We start from the raw sequence: 17,689 nt of genomic DNA, 5'->3' as shown, positions 1-17,689 counted from the left end.
AGAGAAAAGGAAGGGTTGAAAAAGATTATGCAGGTGATAGGGGTAGAGGTCGAGGTAAAGGATATGTGGGAGGTAAGCGCGAAAAAGGGGGCAGAAAAGGGGATATGGATAGCAAGGCTAGGAAATAGGGAGCAAAAGAGTCAGGTAATGGGAAGAAAAAGCCTCCTCAAAGGGAGGGAGGAGAGAATAGAGGAGGATCTCACCTGGGCAGAGAGGAGAATGAAATGGAAGTTGGGGGAGATAGCAGCTATCGAGGAGAGAAGGGCAAACAGAGTAAGTATAGGGTATGCAAAGATCCGGATGGAAGGGAAAATGTGGAAGTGGGATGAGATAGGAGAGGTGCTTAGGGACGGTGCAGGGAGAGAGAGAGAAGAGCGGCAAAGGGAGGGGAGGGGAAAAGTAGGGGAAAGCGATAGGGAAAGGACAGCAAGCGAGGAAAGACAAGAGGGAAGTATAGAAGCACAGGAAGGGGTACGTAGGGAAAGGCAGTCGGTGGAATGGGTAGTGGGGGGGGGGGGGGGCAGAGGCAGGGGGGAGGGAGAGAAAGAGGAGAGAGAGGGGGGAGTAGGCGAGACGGAAAGGGAGGGGTGGAAAGTAGTTTTCTGGAATGTGGCGAGGCTCGCGAGAAAGGATGAAGATTTCTGGAGGGGGCTGGGGAGTGGAATGTAATATTTCTGATGGAGACATGAATAGAAAAAAAGGGGTGGCAAAGGATTAGGAATAAGTTGCCAGCAGGGTATAAATGGGAAGTGCAGTATACGGTGAGAAAAAAAAGGAAGGGGAGAGCAATAGGCGGAATGCTATCAGGGGTAAGAAGGGAGATAGTGAGTGGGGAGGGAGGGAGGGAAGAGGTGAAAGAGGGCATGATAATAAGGAAAATAAGTGTAGGGGGGGAAAATGGGTTGTAATAGGAATATACGTAAATGGGGATCTAGAAGAGAAGATAGGGGAATTGAAGGAGCGGGCAGAAGAGGTAGAGGGAGGAGCAAAAGTGCTAGTGGGGGGTGATTTTAATGCCAGGACAGGGCAGGAGGGGGGAGGATGTTGGGGGGAAGGAGAGGAGGAGAGTAGGAGTAGGAAATCAAAGGACAGGAAAATATACTCGGAAGGTAAGCAGCTGGTGCAATTTTCGGAAGAGACAGGATGGGCAATAATGAACGGGAACATAGAGGGTGATGAGGAGGGAGAATTTACGTATGTAGGTGGGGCGGAGGTGACGGTGATAGACTACGCTATAGGAGAAAGCGGGGTAAGGGATAGGGTCAAAAGGATAAAGATTGGGGATAGGGTTGACTCGGATCATCACCCGGTAATAGTGTCGATGAGGGGGGCAGTGACTAGGACAAGGAAGGAAAAAATAGTAGGGGGAACTAGTAGAGGAGACTGGACAGAGGAGGGTAGGATGAGGTTTAGAACAGAAGTCAAATGGGAGGGGATAGGAGAAGCGGATGTAGGCAAAGAGATAGAGAAAAGAATAAGGGAGTTTAGACGAGCCTTAGATGTAGGAGGGAGGGGGAGGAAAGCGAAAAAGGGATAGTGGGATGAGGAATGTAGGCGAAAAAAAGCGGAAGTTAGGCAGAGTCTAGGGAAATGGAGAAAGGGGGAGGGGGAAGGGGACGCGTGTAGAAAGGAAAGAAGGGAATATAATAGGCTATGCGAGGAGAGGAAAAAGAAAGAAAATGAGGGTTTCATAAAAGAAGCAGCAGAAGCAAGGACAGAAAGCAAGGTATGGGAGATAGTTAACAGGGAAAAAAAGAAGTGGAAGAGGCTGAATGAGGACATAGGCGATCAGGAGAGGGGGGAGTATTTCATAGGATTATTAGGCGGAGTGGAAAGCAAGGTAACAGAAGGCGGGGGGATGGCAAATAGGAAGGGCGACGGGGAAGGGGAGCTGCAGAGGGAAGAGATTAAAAAGGTGATCGGAAAGCTGAGGGATGGAAAGGCACCAGGGGGGGATGGAATAGTTAGCGAGGTATGGAGGTATGGGGGGGAAGAAATGGAGCAGTGGATATGGAAAACATGTAACAGAGTTTGGGTGGGGGAGGGCTGGCCAGAGGATTGAAGAGAGGGATTGATAGCGCGCATAGTAAAGCAGGGGGAGGGGAAAGGGGTAGAAGAGTACAGGGGGGTGACGGTAATGCCAACTTTATATAAGGTGTATGCGATGGCATTAGCGGATAGGTTAGAAAGAGAGGTAGAGGAGAAGGGCTTGATACCGCAAAATCAAACGGGATTCAGAAAAGGCATCGGTACAATTGACAATGTATATGTACTTAATTATTTAATCAATAGACAGGTGGGAAAGGACAAGGGAAAGATGGTGGCGTTCTTTGTGGACTTGAAAGCGGCGTTCGATTCAGTGAACAGGAAGGTGCTGTGGGAGACTATGGAAAGGAGAGGGGTGAGGGAAGAGCTAAGGGTAAGGATAGAGGAAATTTACAAGGAAACAAAGAGTCGGGTGAGAAGCGGGGGAAAGGTAGGAGAGGCGTTCTGGACGGCGAGGGGGGTAAGGCAGGGATGCCCGCTCAGTCCGCATGTGTTCAACCTGCTGCTGGCGGATTTAGAAGAGGAAATGGGGAGAGGGAGAAGGGTTGGGGGGTGGAGTTGGCCGGCGGCAGGGTATGTACGTTAGCTTATGCGGATGATATAGTGCTACTAGCGGAAAGTGAAGAGGAAATGGAGGTAATGATTAGGAAGTTAGAAAGGTATATGGATAGGAAAAGGCTAACGGTAAATGTAGGGAAATCAAGGATTATGAGATTTAGGAAAGGAGGCGGCAGAAGGAAAAATATAGATTGGAGATGGAAAGGGAAAAAGATAGAGGAGGTGAAAGAGTTCAGCTATCTAGGGTATAGAGTAAAGTGCAATGGGGTACGGGAAGCACAGGTGAAAGAGAGAGTACGTAAGGCAGGGGTAGTAATGAGGTAGGTATGGGGAATAGGAAAAAGGTTTGGGAGGGATTGGGAAAAAAGGATTTGGTTATTTGACAGGCTAGTATGGACGGTAATAGAGTATGCATCGGAGATATGGGGGTGGAGAGAATGGAGGGCGGTCGAGGCGGTACAGGATAGATTTTTGAGATGGACATTAGGAGTGGAAGGGCGAACACCGGGATATTCAGTAAGAGAGGAATTACAGAGGGAGAAGGGCATGGAATTTTGAAAGGAAGCTGGAGAGAGGGGAAGGTAGCGAGTTAGCTAGGAGATGCTGGGAAGAGATAAGGGAAAAGGCTGAAGCTGGGAGGCAGGGATCGAGATGGGAAAGAGAAAGGGAAAGTTTCTTTGCGGAAAGGGGAGCAGAGAGTAGAGAGGTAGTCGCGAGAAGGGAGAGGGGCGAGATGGAGTTTAGGGAAATAGAGGAGAGAGAGAGGGAAGAACAGAGAAAAGAGAGGTGGGAGAAAATAAGGGAACCGAGGTACAACAGATGGTACAGGCTAGTGAAAGGAGAAGGGATATCAGGGTATCTGGGAAAGGGATGGGGGGGAAAGCAGGTGGACAAGGGTGGCAAGATTTAGATTAGGAAGCGAGATGAAGGAGGCAAGGTACTGGGAAGAAGAGGAAAAGAGAAGGTGTAGAATGTGCGGGGGGGAGGAGGAAACATGGGAGCACGTATGGGAAAGGTGCGTGGGCTGGGGTAGAAGGGGGGAAAGCTGGCAGGAGGTGGTGAGGGAGATGTTAGGTGAGGAGGGGGTGGGAGAAGTCTGGATGAGAGAACTGGAAAGGATCAGGGATGTACAAGAGAATGAAAGAGTGAGAGATGAATGGGAAATGGAAGTCGATTAGGATAAGGACGAATAGGAAATAGAATAAGGTAAAATAGGATAAGGTTAAGTAAAGATAAGGATAAAGAATAAGAAAAGGATAAGAGGGAAAGTAAGGGAATGGCAAGGCAACGGCACAGGGCACAGGCAATTAGAAATTAAGTAAGGATAAGGTAGGAAGTAAGAATAGGGTAAGAATAGGTTAAGAAAACATGTAAAAATATTGTAAAGGAAGAGGAAAAGGGAAGTCCTTGTAACCCCAAGGGGAGCAATAAATATTACATCCATACATACGTTAATTAAGTGTAATTGTTATTTGATTTTTCGGAAATGGGGAAAGACAAAAAGCGAAGCGGGGAAAGAGATTCTGGTGGAGAAGAAATAACGAAGAGACTGCGGAGGTTAGAGAAAGAAATCGAACGCAAAAAACAACACAACCGAATAAAAGGTAGGTAAAAAATGAACTGTTATGTTTCGGTGGGTTCTCAAAAATTTTCCGGCGACATGTACTCGTTTGTGGGAGACATGCTCGTGCGTTCGGGCTCGTAAATTTCGCATGTAGGAAGCGATAACCACGAGTGCCATTAACGGCCATCTTGTTGATTCAGTCAGACGATCTGACGAAAACAAAGTGAACACTGAAACTAACGAGCTAAGACAGTCGCGTGCAACGTCTCAGAAAGACGTGGTGAATTCTCCTGAGGGCCAGCCTCTTTGGGGGCGTCCATTAATTACGTGAGGTGTTTAGGGGGGGGAGGGGATCGAACCGAATCTGACTACATCTCACTTGGGGGAGAGGGGGGGTCTTGGCAAATGTCACGAAATTTTTTCTAACAGAAAACGGTGTGAAACTGCGTTATAATTAAGTTAAACCAAAGCTAGATGAAAGTAAACAACGTGTCTTGAATAAAATATGGCAAAATCTGACACAATTCAGCCGACGTTTTTATTAATTTAAAATGAGTTTTCAAGATTATTATAATGCTCACGTCAAAAGACACGTCTTAAAGACAAAAAAGCGCTGTCAGGAACAGGTGGTAAAGTTATGGAACACAGCAAAACATAATTTTCCGAAGAAAGAAGATTTGGTTCAGCACGTTCAACATGAGATCAACGAGCTTCTGAGAGAAGCGGCGGAGAGAAAGGTTCGAAATACTTTAGCGTTCCTTTATAAGGTAGGTTGAATCCTTTTTTTCTTTCTTTCATTTCTGTTTCGCAATAGTTCAGTATTTTAAAATTTTCTGTTATTTTAAAAATCGTACACTAACTTAATGTGAATTATAAATACATTTAAATGAGCTTCTGTGTGCAAGCGACAACGGCTTAGAGTGGCTAAATCAGAGCGAAGTTGAAGGAGCAGATGATTTCATTGAAAATCACTTGGATATGTTGGTTCCAATAGTCACTGTTGAGACCGTGCACGAGTCTCCATGGACTGAATTAGAATGAATATTTTATTAATTTTCGTTTAATTATTTATTATCTAATTTTATCACTGTGATTCAAGATCACAGCAATATTCTCATGCAATACTAGTCTTAAATAAAAATAATTAAGCAAATTGTGTTTTTTTTTTTTTTTAATAAATTCAACGCTTTTATACCCAAAATAGATATCTTGGAAAATCTCACGTGAGATTGGTGCAGGGGGGAGGGGGTCGAGAAAAATCTTACAATATCTCACCAAGGGGGGAAGGGGGGTCAAAAAATTCTCAAAACTACCTCACGTTATTAATGGACGCCCCCTTTCAGACAGATCTCTGTCTATCGAATCAAGGCCACAGACAGCCCAGATTACAATATGACTTCTGGAAGAATGTAGGAACAGTTCTTTTTTATGGCTTGGACGTCACAATAATCATCAGAATGAACTGTTTTAGAAGTTCCTAAGACGTCGTATGCGCCGCTTTATGAATAAATTAAGACTTCTTAAAAAAGAGCTGTCAAAGAATTCTTCTTACTGACTTCATAAATAAGAATTCTTTATGAACTTATGTTTATGATTCATAAAAATGGCTCCCCTGAGAATTCATTTTTCTGCGTTCTCAATAATGAACTCTTGAACAATTCATTTTTTTGATGTCTGAAATATGATTACATTAAGACTTCTTATTTCAGAACTGGAATATTTTATTGTAGGTATAAAAAAAATTTTTTTCATTATTAAATACAAGAATATTTATTGAAATTGAGTATAAGTACAAAATGATATGAATAAAATGGTAAATATTATATATAAACCATACATAGTTATTGTATTATATAGAAGTAATATCATTTTATTAAAATAAAACAAGTTTTTATATATTTATGGACAGTACATAAAGCAAAAGAAATAAATTATTTGTTTAATTGAGAGAAAAGAAAGAAGAAAATAGTTAAATAGTTTCATTATGTTACTCTTTGTTCAGTGCTTGGTGTTTCTCATTCGTATACTTAACCCGATCACTGGCATGTTGAAGCCAATTTTTTATTGCGTCATTAAGTTCTGCTAATGTGCACCGTGGATTACACTTAATGATAGTGCCTAAAAGTATAAAAAATTATTATTTTAATATACGATTTTTTTCAAAAAAGAAAAATACTAAGAAAGAAATTTTTTGACGCTAAGTAGTCCTAAACATTATTTACTACAAGTTTAGTGCAAACTAATGGTATAAAATTTTCTGAATACATATCATTTACATTAAATTATCGACAACTTCTACACCCATAATTGTGATGAATTTGAGATTAGAAATCATGATTTCATAAAAAGTTTAAAACAATATTTTAAATAATTTAGAATCAGGCATAAATGAAGATAATAATCTTACTTGTCAGAATGTTCACGAAATTCATCTCCTTCAGGGATATAGTTTTTTTTTAACCGCTCCAGGACAGTTTACAACTGAAGTTATTATCTAAAATAAATGCTAATACGTCCCGGACGTGTTTTTTTCCATCAGCTACTTTTCTAAGTTCAATAAGTTTTGTCTGAAAAAATAATTTGACACAATGTTGCATTAATTGGAGGAGATTAATGAAGAATTACAAATGTGGTTGAACTATTTATCAGGATTAAAATAAAATTAAAAAAACGTTTCTGTAAAACAAAAGAAAACCCAGAAATAAATCAACCAAAAAAATTGAGCTTAAATGTTCTTACGTATTGTGCATGTGCTTCTTTATTATTCAGTAAGGTTTGATTGAATTGCGTCAATGATTCAGTATTCTTCAGAGTAAATTCAGGCAAAACATTGAGAACAGAGGTTGAAGACGTCTGTATACAGTTTGAAGTTACATTAGAATTTAGGACCATAAATAAGTATGGTGTCTAATTTTCGAAACATTTGATCCAGCTTCGATCGACATGCAGCTGTTAACAGAAAAGATACATCACTATTTTTAAAACCAAACAAAAGAAATTGCATAAAATTTTAATTGATAGCAAAAGACTATTAGAATTCTAAACATTAAAAAGTTAATGCTATATTGTTATCAGAAAAATATCAGAATTGAATCGCACTTACGACAGCAGGGACAAACTGGCGCATCAAATTGGTTGGCAGCAGTTTGTTTTTGTCCCTCAGAACCAGGCTGAGTTGCATTATTGTTAGTAACCACTGTTTTTTTTCACTGTTTTTCTGATGTATGATCTCATTAGGCATCTTGTCTTTGGAAGCATTGTCTAGTTGAGTTGAATTATTGTTCTTGGCATCGTCATTACTTCCATTATTTTTCTTAATAAAAATATGTTGTGGAGCTTGAGAACTTTTATCACCTTCAGCAAGAACAAAGGGTAATTCTATATAAAAGAGAAAAATAATTATTAAATTTAGCATGATGAACTTTAAACAGCTATATCAATGAGATTTGTGAAATACCTAATAACGGTTTCAATACTAGTCACCAATATCTTTTTATTGCTCGTTTCGTGTTCTCTTAAATGATTGTATTCTTCACCGTCGAAGAAATCACTATAATCTAAGGGCTGAGTTTCTAACAAATCATCAGAATCGGCAACGATTTTATTGGACTTATAGTCAAAATTCTTTTCAGGAAGGCTCTTATTTTTTTGGTTATTATCTTTCTCTAAAAATTTTAAACAATCAAGATTTAATTGATTTATAATTATTATTATAAATATATATACTAAATAAATACTACACCTTCTTCATTATCGTCGCTCGACTCCTCGGATTTTTGATAACGTAACAGTAGTTGCCTCGTACGCTTTGATGGATTATTTTCCTTGTCATCAATATTCAGAACGGTAGTTTCGTCACTTGTTGCCAAATGAACAGCAGCCATTTCTACTTGTCTTGCCGTATCAAAGGTTTCTAAAAGAACCAAATTTCAAGTTAAGATGAAAAATATGGGAATTAATAAATTTTGCTTTCAAAATCGAGCTTAAAATATTACACAATTTTTTCTGTCATCGATTGTAGCTTAGTTAATTTTTCATAATAAACATTAATTTGCTACAATAATAGTTCGTGTACTGTATGGTCCAAGCAGCCTTGTATATTTTATCTGCAGCCAGTTACTCTTGGGGTCTATTCTTCTTTTACAAGCAGTTGTCGCATTTTCGTTTTGAGGAGGCCGTTTAATTAGTTTTGTATCTTCATCTACCCAACTTTTCGCTACCGTCTAACATCAATCCTCACAAAAAGCAACGAAATACATCCTAAAAAAAAATTAAGTTATTAATAAAACTAAATGTGAGGTTAGTTTTTCTTTTTCTTTTAAACTATGTGTTAAAACATGAAATATCGATGAGTATAAAATTGTAATATTAATTATTATGTGTTATCAAAATAAAATGTTAATAATCATGAAGAAAACGTTAAATTTACCTTAATAATTGTTCGTTAAAAAATTGTAGTTGAAGATTCTTGGCTTCTGGAAATTACACATGGACCGATATTTACTGTTTAGATGTATACTGGTACTTACAAATAAACTTAGATGGCATGTCTGTAGCACAGCGCGAAAATTGAAGTTGCAATTGTTATAATCGATATAAAATGTGTAGGATAAATAGATGCGTTTCAAAAAATTTGTTGTTTATTAATATTTTTGAACAAAACATATAATAACAAAAATTAAATTTACTAATAAACTACAATAAATGAATGATATATCTTCGAAATGTTTTAAATTTTGAAATAAAATGAATCAAAATTAATATTTTTATCATAGAATAACATTCAGTTCGAAGAATGAATCAAAGGGAAAAAATAAAATGAATCATCACATGGTATGAATAAGAATTCTGATGAATAAGAATTCTATAATACATCACATGGTATACAAACGGCTTTTTTAAAAATATCACTTGCTCTAAAATTCTCAGTATCAGCTGATCACTTATTCCCACTAACTATATGAATTAACTTCGAGTCAATAGGGTAATTTTTTAAGCTCTCAGAGTTAGTCAACGTTTGTCCTTGCAATATGATTTCATTACTTTTCATATTAATATTGTTTATTCGAACAATGTCATGATTAATAGTGTAACAGAATTCATCACAAGTTTGGGAAGCACTGAATGTAAAATTTCCATAGTCAATTTTATCATGTGAAGGAACTCCAATTCTCTAAGACTTTTTGAAATTAAAATTACTTACTTCAGGCTTAGTCAAACGTTGTTTTATAGTTTGTTTGAAACCACAATTGACTCGTTCTTGAATTCGCTTGTTTAATTGTTGCAATGGTTTGTCACCTTTCTTCAAAACTTTTTAAAGAAAATATAAGTAACTTTCGAATGAAAATGCACTAAATGAGTCTAAATTACCAAATTTTAGAACATCGTCAGGTAAATGCACCAAGTTATGCACATTGGAAGTCACGAAATTTTTGCCATACAACTCCGCGCTTTCATTAACAAAATATTTTAATAATCTCCTTGCGCACGCGTTGTTGTTAATACAATCAGTTTCATCGCATAAAATCCTTATCGCACATTGTAAACAATTAAAATGATACATGTATTCTTCCGGTAAATAATTTTTTAGACCAATAGAACCCACATATAGTAAAAATAATCTCAGCTCTGTTGCCTTCCATCGATCAATTTCATCTAATTCTCGAGTTTTTCGAACAAATTCTGACGGTATCCAACTCTTTATTAAAGTTAATACATCTGAAATTTGTTGTTTTTTTTTATGGTTAAATTTCATTAATGTTTTTTCATTTACACGAAATCCAGTGATCCGTGATTTTAGAATTTTTTTTGCAACTCCGAAACAAACTAGGTGCTTATATTCCACAGGGAATTGGGAAACCATACCAATTTCAGTCTCTTCAAATTTTGATTTTCCAAGACGATGGTCTTCATTAACACGTTTAATAAAATTATCATCTGTACGTGTCGGTGCATCGGTCGATAAAAATCTCATTTGATAATTTTGATAATCACCCTCCTGCATACATTTGATGCAGCCATAATAACCTGAATGTCCCTTCGTACATGTCACATAAGAACGAGCTGGAGAATCGCAGATGACAGCTCTAATTTCCACAAAAAATTGACAATAATTATACTTGAAACCCGTCAAATGCAGAATTTTGTATTCGTTTATAAACTCTTCGAGAAATTCATTGCAGTTTTCAGGATTATTAAATCCATGATATATTCCAATCACAAAAAGTGTAGCAATTATTAGAAATACTTCAGCTAAAATAGGATATAACTGTCTTTTTTGAGCTTTTTGAAATTGGCAATCCATCGATGTGAACATTTATAAGAATATTTTTCGCAAATTTATCTATTCCAATAGATTTCGACTGGTCAATTAGTTTTCGCTCTAAGCCATAGTGAAAGTATTCCCCAGGTTTAACGGAGCGAATGACAGTAGTTTGAGGTGTATTGAATAGGGTACGTGGATCTGTAGGTAATTTTTTTTATTCATCAACTGAGTTTACATTGATGAGCATTTTTAAAAGAGATCCGGTGGCCGCTTGACTTATATCATATTGGCATTGCCATTGTCCTATTTGAGTCCTTAAATCAATTGTTGTATCAGGATCAATGATTTTAGTTTGCACAGGACCAACATCGACATCTTTCACATTATCATCAGAAATTATATCATCTTGACGTTCAATGGAACTTTCTGGCAATATCAAATTATTAAAACTTGTACAACCAGCAGTATCTTGTTTATCATCAGAAAAACTATTCACATCGGGCCTCGTTAGCAGTGGAGAAGGAATTTGTTGCAATAGTGATCCGTTATTGACTCTTTTTAATCGCCGATTTCTTTGGCTTTTCGACAATTCACCGAAAGGCTTTCGGGTGGTCATTATCACCTATTAAATTTGAAATGAAATTTTTCAGTATTGAGTCACAAATAATTGTATCCTTTAGCTTTGTAAAATTCTGCTCACAAAACAAAGACAAAATGTTATAAAATATGAAAAAAAAATTAGATATTAATAAATGAACAATATTACCTTAATTCGTCTTATAATTGATAGAATCCACACTTAATAATTTTTCAAATAATTTTAATGTTTATAAATGACTGATAAATAAATTATTGATGTCCATAATTTCTATTCATTTTTGGTTGTAATGCACATGTCACGAGCGCCGCACATTTATTCGGACTATATCACCGATTATGTCAATTATTATTATCTCTAGAAGCAAGGAAGCATAGCATAAACATATTAGTTAGTCTATATAAAATATTTTATTATAACCAGTTCGTGGAGTAACCGAGCGGAACGGCGTAGTTGGACGGCCAGCAACGTCAGCGTCTTCGCGCCCGCCGGATCCCGGGTGTAATCAACACCGGGATGAGGCGAACGCGAAATCACGCGCTTCGAGGATGACTGTCGCGAGGCGAGCCTTTGTTCCGGAATTATGTAGTTAGCGAAAACCCCGAATTGTAAATTCAGCGAAAACTCGCTCGCCACCCGACGTTCCAAGGGGTGTCGGACGAGCGAGCGAAGGCAGTCCCGTCTTGAGGCGGTCTGAATAACGACATCAGCGGAACCCGGCTCCTTCGAAGCTACCACGTATAGAGCTATAAATCCTTTTTCCGAAACCGACGATTAGAGCGTAACTCTCTAATCTACCCACGGCCGTAAAAGGTTACTCGCGTCGCGGTGTAAGTCTTACGAAGATAAAATAAGTGCAAGCGTTAAGCCACGAACTCTATTGAGCTGTGTAGCCTGTGAGTAAGTGTGTGTGAAGGCGTGTATACTTCGGCGAGTTCGAAGCCGAAGCTGCGAAGCGAGAGAGGGAGAGAACGTGAGTAGTATAAGACCAAAATAATTGTAAGCTTCCTTGTTTCGAACCTTCTCTGCTTTTTAGTTTTTGACCTATTAAACATTTTAACTTGGCTTTCCATCAAAACATTGGTACGATAAATTGAAATCTTCCAAACCTATTCCCAGGGAACGCCCTGTAGAGGACATTCACCTCCCAACCCACCTAGGAAATAAATATAAACCTCCGTGAGAACTTAGAGGGTTGAAGCCGTCGCGTGCGAGACCGCTCCGCACGTGACAGGTTAAACTGGTGTCAGAAGTGGGACAAGAGGTGATTTTCCTTGGGAATTGGAATCGAGGATTCAATTTTTTTTTAGTTGGAATTCAAAACCACAAAAATTTTTCGAATTTTTCTTATTTTCAACAAACGAGCGAGTCGAACTATACGTAATAGAATCGCTTATCCTTTCGATATCCTTCCCTACCCCCGGACTTACCAACATGCCAAATCACGCTCAGGCCAGAGACGCCACCGATATGACGGCCGACCTGGTCGCCAGTGTCTCCACTATGGTGGAAAATTTGACTATTCAAAATAATTTCGCGAACATTCCCGAATTTGACGGGAAGAACATGCCGTTACGGGATTTTTTGCAAGACATCCAGAACGCGTCCATGTTCGTGCCAGCCGCGGCAGAATCGCAGTACCTCGGCGCAGTAATATCGCGATTACGCGGGGACGCGCGAAACTGCATCTACGGCGAGAAGGTCGAGACCATGGCCGGGTTGGTGAAACTGTTGAAAAATCGACTCGCCCGCGGACATACTTACGATTACTATACAGAGGCGCTGTCGACGGTCCGGATGAAACGCGATCAAACCGTCGGGCAATTTTACGATAAAGTCCGAATTTTGCTAAGCGGGGGAAGAAGCGCGTTCAGGTCATATTTTGGCATCGATCCGCCAGAATTGAACCGGGACCCGCTACATCGAATCGCGCTAGGTTCGTTCATAAAAGGGTTGCCTACCCATATCGGAGCCGCGGTAGATTTGCGAGAGCCGGAAAGTCTCGAAGCATCCTTCCAAATCGCCGAAAAGCTAGCGCTTCGAAGTAGCCGATGGAAAGGAATTGGTTCGAGCCAGGACGAATCGGCGCGTGTTCTTTACGCTCGCTATAACTCCCGAACTCCGTCGCCGACGGCTTGGGAAGGTAAACCGACGTCTGCTTATCGAAGCCAGTCACCACAACCGGCTACCGGATTTTTTGAACCCCCGCAAACGTCTGATAACCGCGAGGTTGCCACGGGAAAGTCATACTCTAGTCCGTTAACACCTTGCGGATATAAATATTGCTGTAAACAAACCAGGGGTTGCCCGTGCTGCCCATTAAAGCAACGGTCACCTCCGGGACGTTCCCCGCAAAGGGAGCCTTTAAACTGTCCTGGGGCTCGCCGGGCAAATTCCCCTGCGGGCCCGACCGGAGTGAGCGAGTCGAGTCGACCCCGAGAACACCAACAGTCAGTGAGGTTCCTGGAGAACGATGTCTCGTTCTCTGGACCCCCACCGACCAGGAGAGCCCAGTAGTCGAACTAAGTGCTCCCGAACTTCGTAACAAGAAGGGAAAATTCTGTCTTGACACGGGTTCATCAGCCAGCTTAATTAAACTAAATGCCCTCGATCCAGACTTAATTGTAAACACTGACGATAAAATATGGGTAACAGGATTAGAGGAATCGGATATTCCGACACTCGGCTCAGTTGTCCTCCACATCTCTGAAAAACCAGCCAAGTTTTATGTGTTACGAAACCTGCCGCTGAGAAGCGACGCATTAATCGGTAAACCTTATTTTTTCGCGGAAAAAGCCGAAAATTCATTTCACCATAATACTCTAGTTACCTCAAGCGATCCCATCCGACCTAAGCCTTTCATAGGCCTACCTCCTTCCGACGCAGAACCTACAAGGCGCTTGTTAGCGGCGAAAATCGCTTCGGAGAAACGAAGTTATAAACTGCGCGAGCGTACGAGTGAGCAAATAAGCATCCCTTTAAAGAACGCGAATCTGAAGGAGGGATACTTACCGCGAATCAAAACTCAACCGGGTGTGTTTATCGGAGAAAGTATCGTTGCTCCTACGGGAGGATCGTGCTACGTCTTAACAATAAACACGCTATTCGACGACATCGAATTAGAAATCGAGCCTCAGGAACTCGAAGATTTCGAGCCATATCGGGAGAACGGCTATTGGAGCGGCGAAAGCTCCGACGGTAGCGGTGTAGAGACTACTCCGCCGACGGATCGAGTAGAAGCCATAATTAAATCACTGCGGTTAGATAGGCTCAATGAGGTAGAGCGTGCACATGTTATAAGTCTCATCGAGGAATACCCTCACATGTATAAGCTACCAGGCGATAGATTGCGATGCGCGGATCAAGTTCGCCATCGGATCCCGACGGTGGACGAGCTCCCGGTAAACGCAAAACAATACAGATTTCCTGTGGTGTATCGGTCGGAACTGGAGCGGCAAGTTGAGAAAAAGCTAAGTGAGGGAATAATTGTTCATTCACGCTCCCCGTATAACTCGCCGGTCTGGATAGTTCCCAAAAAAACCGACTCTCAAGGGAATCCGCGGATGCGCATGGTCATCGATTTCCGTAAACTGAACGAGAAGACGATTTCCGACGCGTACCCCCTCCCGAATATGATAGAAATACTCGAACAGCTGGGAAAAGCTACGTACTTTTCGACATTCGATCTAGCGAGCGGCTTCCAGCAGATCCCGATGGATAGGAGAGACGGTCCAAAGACAGCGTTTTCCACGATAAACGGGCACTACGAGTACGCTCGCATGCCCGTAGGTCTCAAAAACGCGCCCGCGACCTTTCAGCGCCTGATGGATCGGGTGCTGATTGGGTTGCAAGTGACAGAACTGTTCGTGTATCTCGACGATATTGTAGTATTTGCGGAAACTCTCGAGGAGCATAAGACTAAAATCCGGCGTCTCATGCAACGTCTCGAGGAAGCTAACCTCGTCCTCAAACCGGATAAATGTGAGTTCTTGCGTAGCGAAGTCGCGTATCTCGGGCATATCGTTAGCCGCGACGGGTTGCGAATGGACCCGAAGAAGCTAGAGGCAGTGTGTAAATTTCCGCACCCAAGGACGCAGAAAAACGTGCGGCAATTTCTGGGACTCGCCGATTATTACCGTCGGTTTATTCCGGATTTCGCTGCCATATCCAAGCCCTTATCAGACTTACTCAAAAAGGGAAAACCATTCGTATGGGAGCGAGAGCAGAAAAACAGCTTTCGCAGGCTTCGCAAGGCCCTCTGTCGAGAACCGATCTTACAATATCCCGATCTATCTAAACAATTTATCTTGACGACCGACGCCTCGGAATTTGCACTCGGAGCAGTATTGTCGCAAATTCACGATGGCCACGATCTACCGGTCGCGTACCACTCTAGAATCTTCACTAACGCTGAAAAGAACTACGGACCTACGGAACAAGAGTGTCTGGCCATAATCGATTCAATTGAATATTTCTCCACGTATCTCTATGGAAGAAAATTTAAGCTCGTAAGCGATCACGAGCCTCTCAAATAGATGCGTTCTACGCTTGATCCAGGCAAGAGGCTCAACAGATGGAAAATTAGGTTATGTAAATACGATTATGAATTCCAACATAAGCCAGGGCGTGAAAATGTAAATGCCGATGCACTCTCCCGTAATCCCGTAGACCTAAAGAAACTCTCGTCTACAAGTGATTCGGACGTAGAGACGAACGTCCCTCAGAAGGCTCAGGTTTTGCCTTTATCTTTGAAACCTTTCGGAAATCGTAAAGGCACGACGCCCAGCACAGAAGTGTCGACACCTGAGACATCAGCTGGCCCGTCCAAGGCCGACGCATCAATCGTAGCGGCGCGCACACGTTCGCGCCTACGTAGCGTGCCCACGGTGCCAACAGTACCCAAAAGAAGAGAGGGGAGCTCGGAGAGCTCAGGCCCGGTGGCGAGACGCACGCGCGGGAAGGTCGTTACAAGACCCGCGAGGTGCCCACCTCCCGCCGACGCGAAACCCTCCGGATCTGAACCCGAGAGCTCAGGGCCACTCATACAGCGCTTGCACCGCAGTATGTTGCCCTTACAGTTACTTCCTCCGAAAAGACCGAAGTCTCCACCCCCCGTAGAGGTCAAGCCCCTCGGAGGTCCCCAAGAGCCGGTGTTTTCTTCGGAATCCGCAAGCGCGACGTCTGACCAGAGGCCTGCCACTATCACGGTCGCGCTCACCGCCCCCAGCAACGATTCAGATGGAAGCACGGAGGAATCGGAAGAAGATAGTACAAAGACGGTAACGGCAACTCTTGAAGATTCAATTAACAAATTCAACGAATCATTAAGGCGTTCGGAAGAGCGGCATCACACCAAATCCTCCCGTGACCCCAAAAAAAGGCCTGATAAAACAGATTTTGACTGGCCTGATCATCTGTCGGAGGGGGATGAGGTAGAAGAGGAGGCCCGGATGATTCTCCAAGAACAAGACCCTTTCGATGACATCGCCGGAGATGCTGAGCTTGCCAGCCGCTTGAAAGCGTTAGGAGGTAGGTTCAAGTCACCATCGGACCAGGAATTAGTACGGCGGCTGAGTGCGAGGGAGAAGATATCATCACGCACGGTAGAAGAAGGAACGGAGGCGGACGACGAGAGCGATGAGCAACCAGCTGAGAGAGAGAGTATGCCGCGAGAAAGCGCGAGAGTGAGACCCAAAACAAGTATGGCCGTGGGACTCGAGCGCGAACCCGACACCTCGCAGCCCGCTCGGACCTTTCTACTGCCCGCCCCCCGCCTCACGGTGAGATGGTCATTGCCCAGCAACGATGCGGCCCCGGCTGCAAAGTCTACACCATACCGAGCACGTGCGCTACCACGTGCTACACCTTCCGAAAAGTCCACCGGTAATAAAAGCAAATTCATAACTTTCTCTGATGACCCTATCATAATGGGATCGAAAGACACGAGTTCGTCCCCAATCATGTCGTCCTCACTGGACTCCTCCAGTGAAGAGGAACCTGACCAAGAAAAACCTATAGCAAAAACAAGTACGATAATTAGCTCGCGAGAATGTCTAACGTACAAACCAGATAATTTAGTCCATTTCATCTCTGCGGATGGAGAACTATCAACCTCAGTGGGAAAACTACTCGCTGACTTAGGCAGGTTAGATGGACAAACAATTAAAGACCGGAATTTATCGATCGGACAAATAGCGGTGACTCCGTATGGGTCCAACGAAATTTATAGTATTGTTATTAAAAAACGGTACTACGACGAAACAAACACCGAGCACATATACAAGGGACTCAAGAATCTTAAATTCGCCCTTCAACAAGCGGCCGTGAAGTCGGTTCGTATTTCACGCTCGGGCGACTATACGGACGAACTACCGCGCACAAAACTGCTCGATTGGTTAAACAAGATACTCGGTAAAACAAACATAGTCACCACGATATGCTACGGTACCATTCGACGACCACCGGACGACCAACACCCGCAAATAATTGAGGAATTTCATGCGAGCCTTGTCGGAGGCCATCGACGGGTAACCAAGACCTATCGTAAAATCCGTGAACGTTTTTATTGGCCTTCGCTGAGAAATGAAGTGCATAATTATATTCGTAGCTGCAAAGGCTGTCAGGAACGTAAATTGGTTCGAGCGAAGACGCGCGAGCC

General features: G+C 42.0%; 1 protein-coding gene across 1 annotated transcript; it reads right to left on the bottom strand.

The window, feature by feature from the left end:
• Positions 1–6,077: 6,077 nt before the first annotated feature.
• On the bottom strand, positions 6,078–8,510 carry LOC124182985. The gene is made up of 5 exons (XM_046570882.1): positions 8,244–8,510; positions 7,911–8,081; positions 7,272–7,546; positions 6,576–6,735; positions 6,078–6,286 (listed from the first exon to the last, which is right to left on the bottom strand). Exons 2-4 carry the CDS (start codon positions 8,050–8,052, stop codon positions 6,625–6,627), a joined length of 528 nt encoding a protein of 175 aa, XP_046426838.1. The 5' UTR covers positions 8,053–8,081; positions 8,244–8,510; the 3' UTR covers positions 6,078–6,286; positions 6,576–6,624.
• Between the last annotated feature and the right edge of the window lie 9,179 nt (positions 8,511–17,689).

Source organism: Neodiprion fabricii, chromosome 5, assembly GCF_021155785.1.
Source record: "Neodiprion fabricii isolate iyNeoFabr1 chromosome 5, iyNeoFabr1.1, whole genome shotgun sequence".
Lineage (NCBI taxonomy): Eukaryota > Metazoa > Arthropoda > Insecta > Hymenoptera > Diprionidae > Neodiprion > Neodiprion fabricii.
Note: the sequence above shows the minus strand (reverse complement) of the source record. Positions and strands in the feature narration are given on the sequence as shown.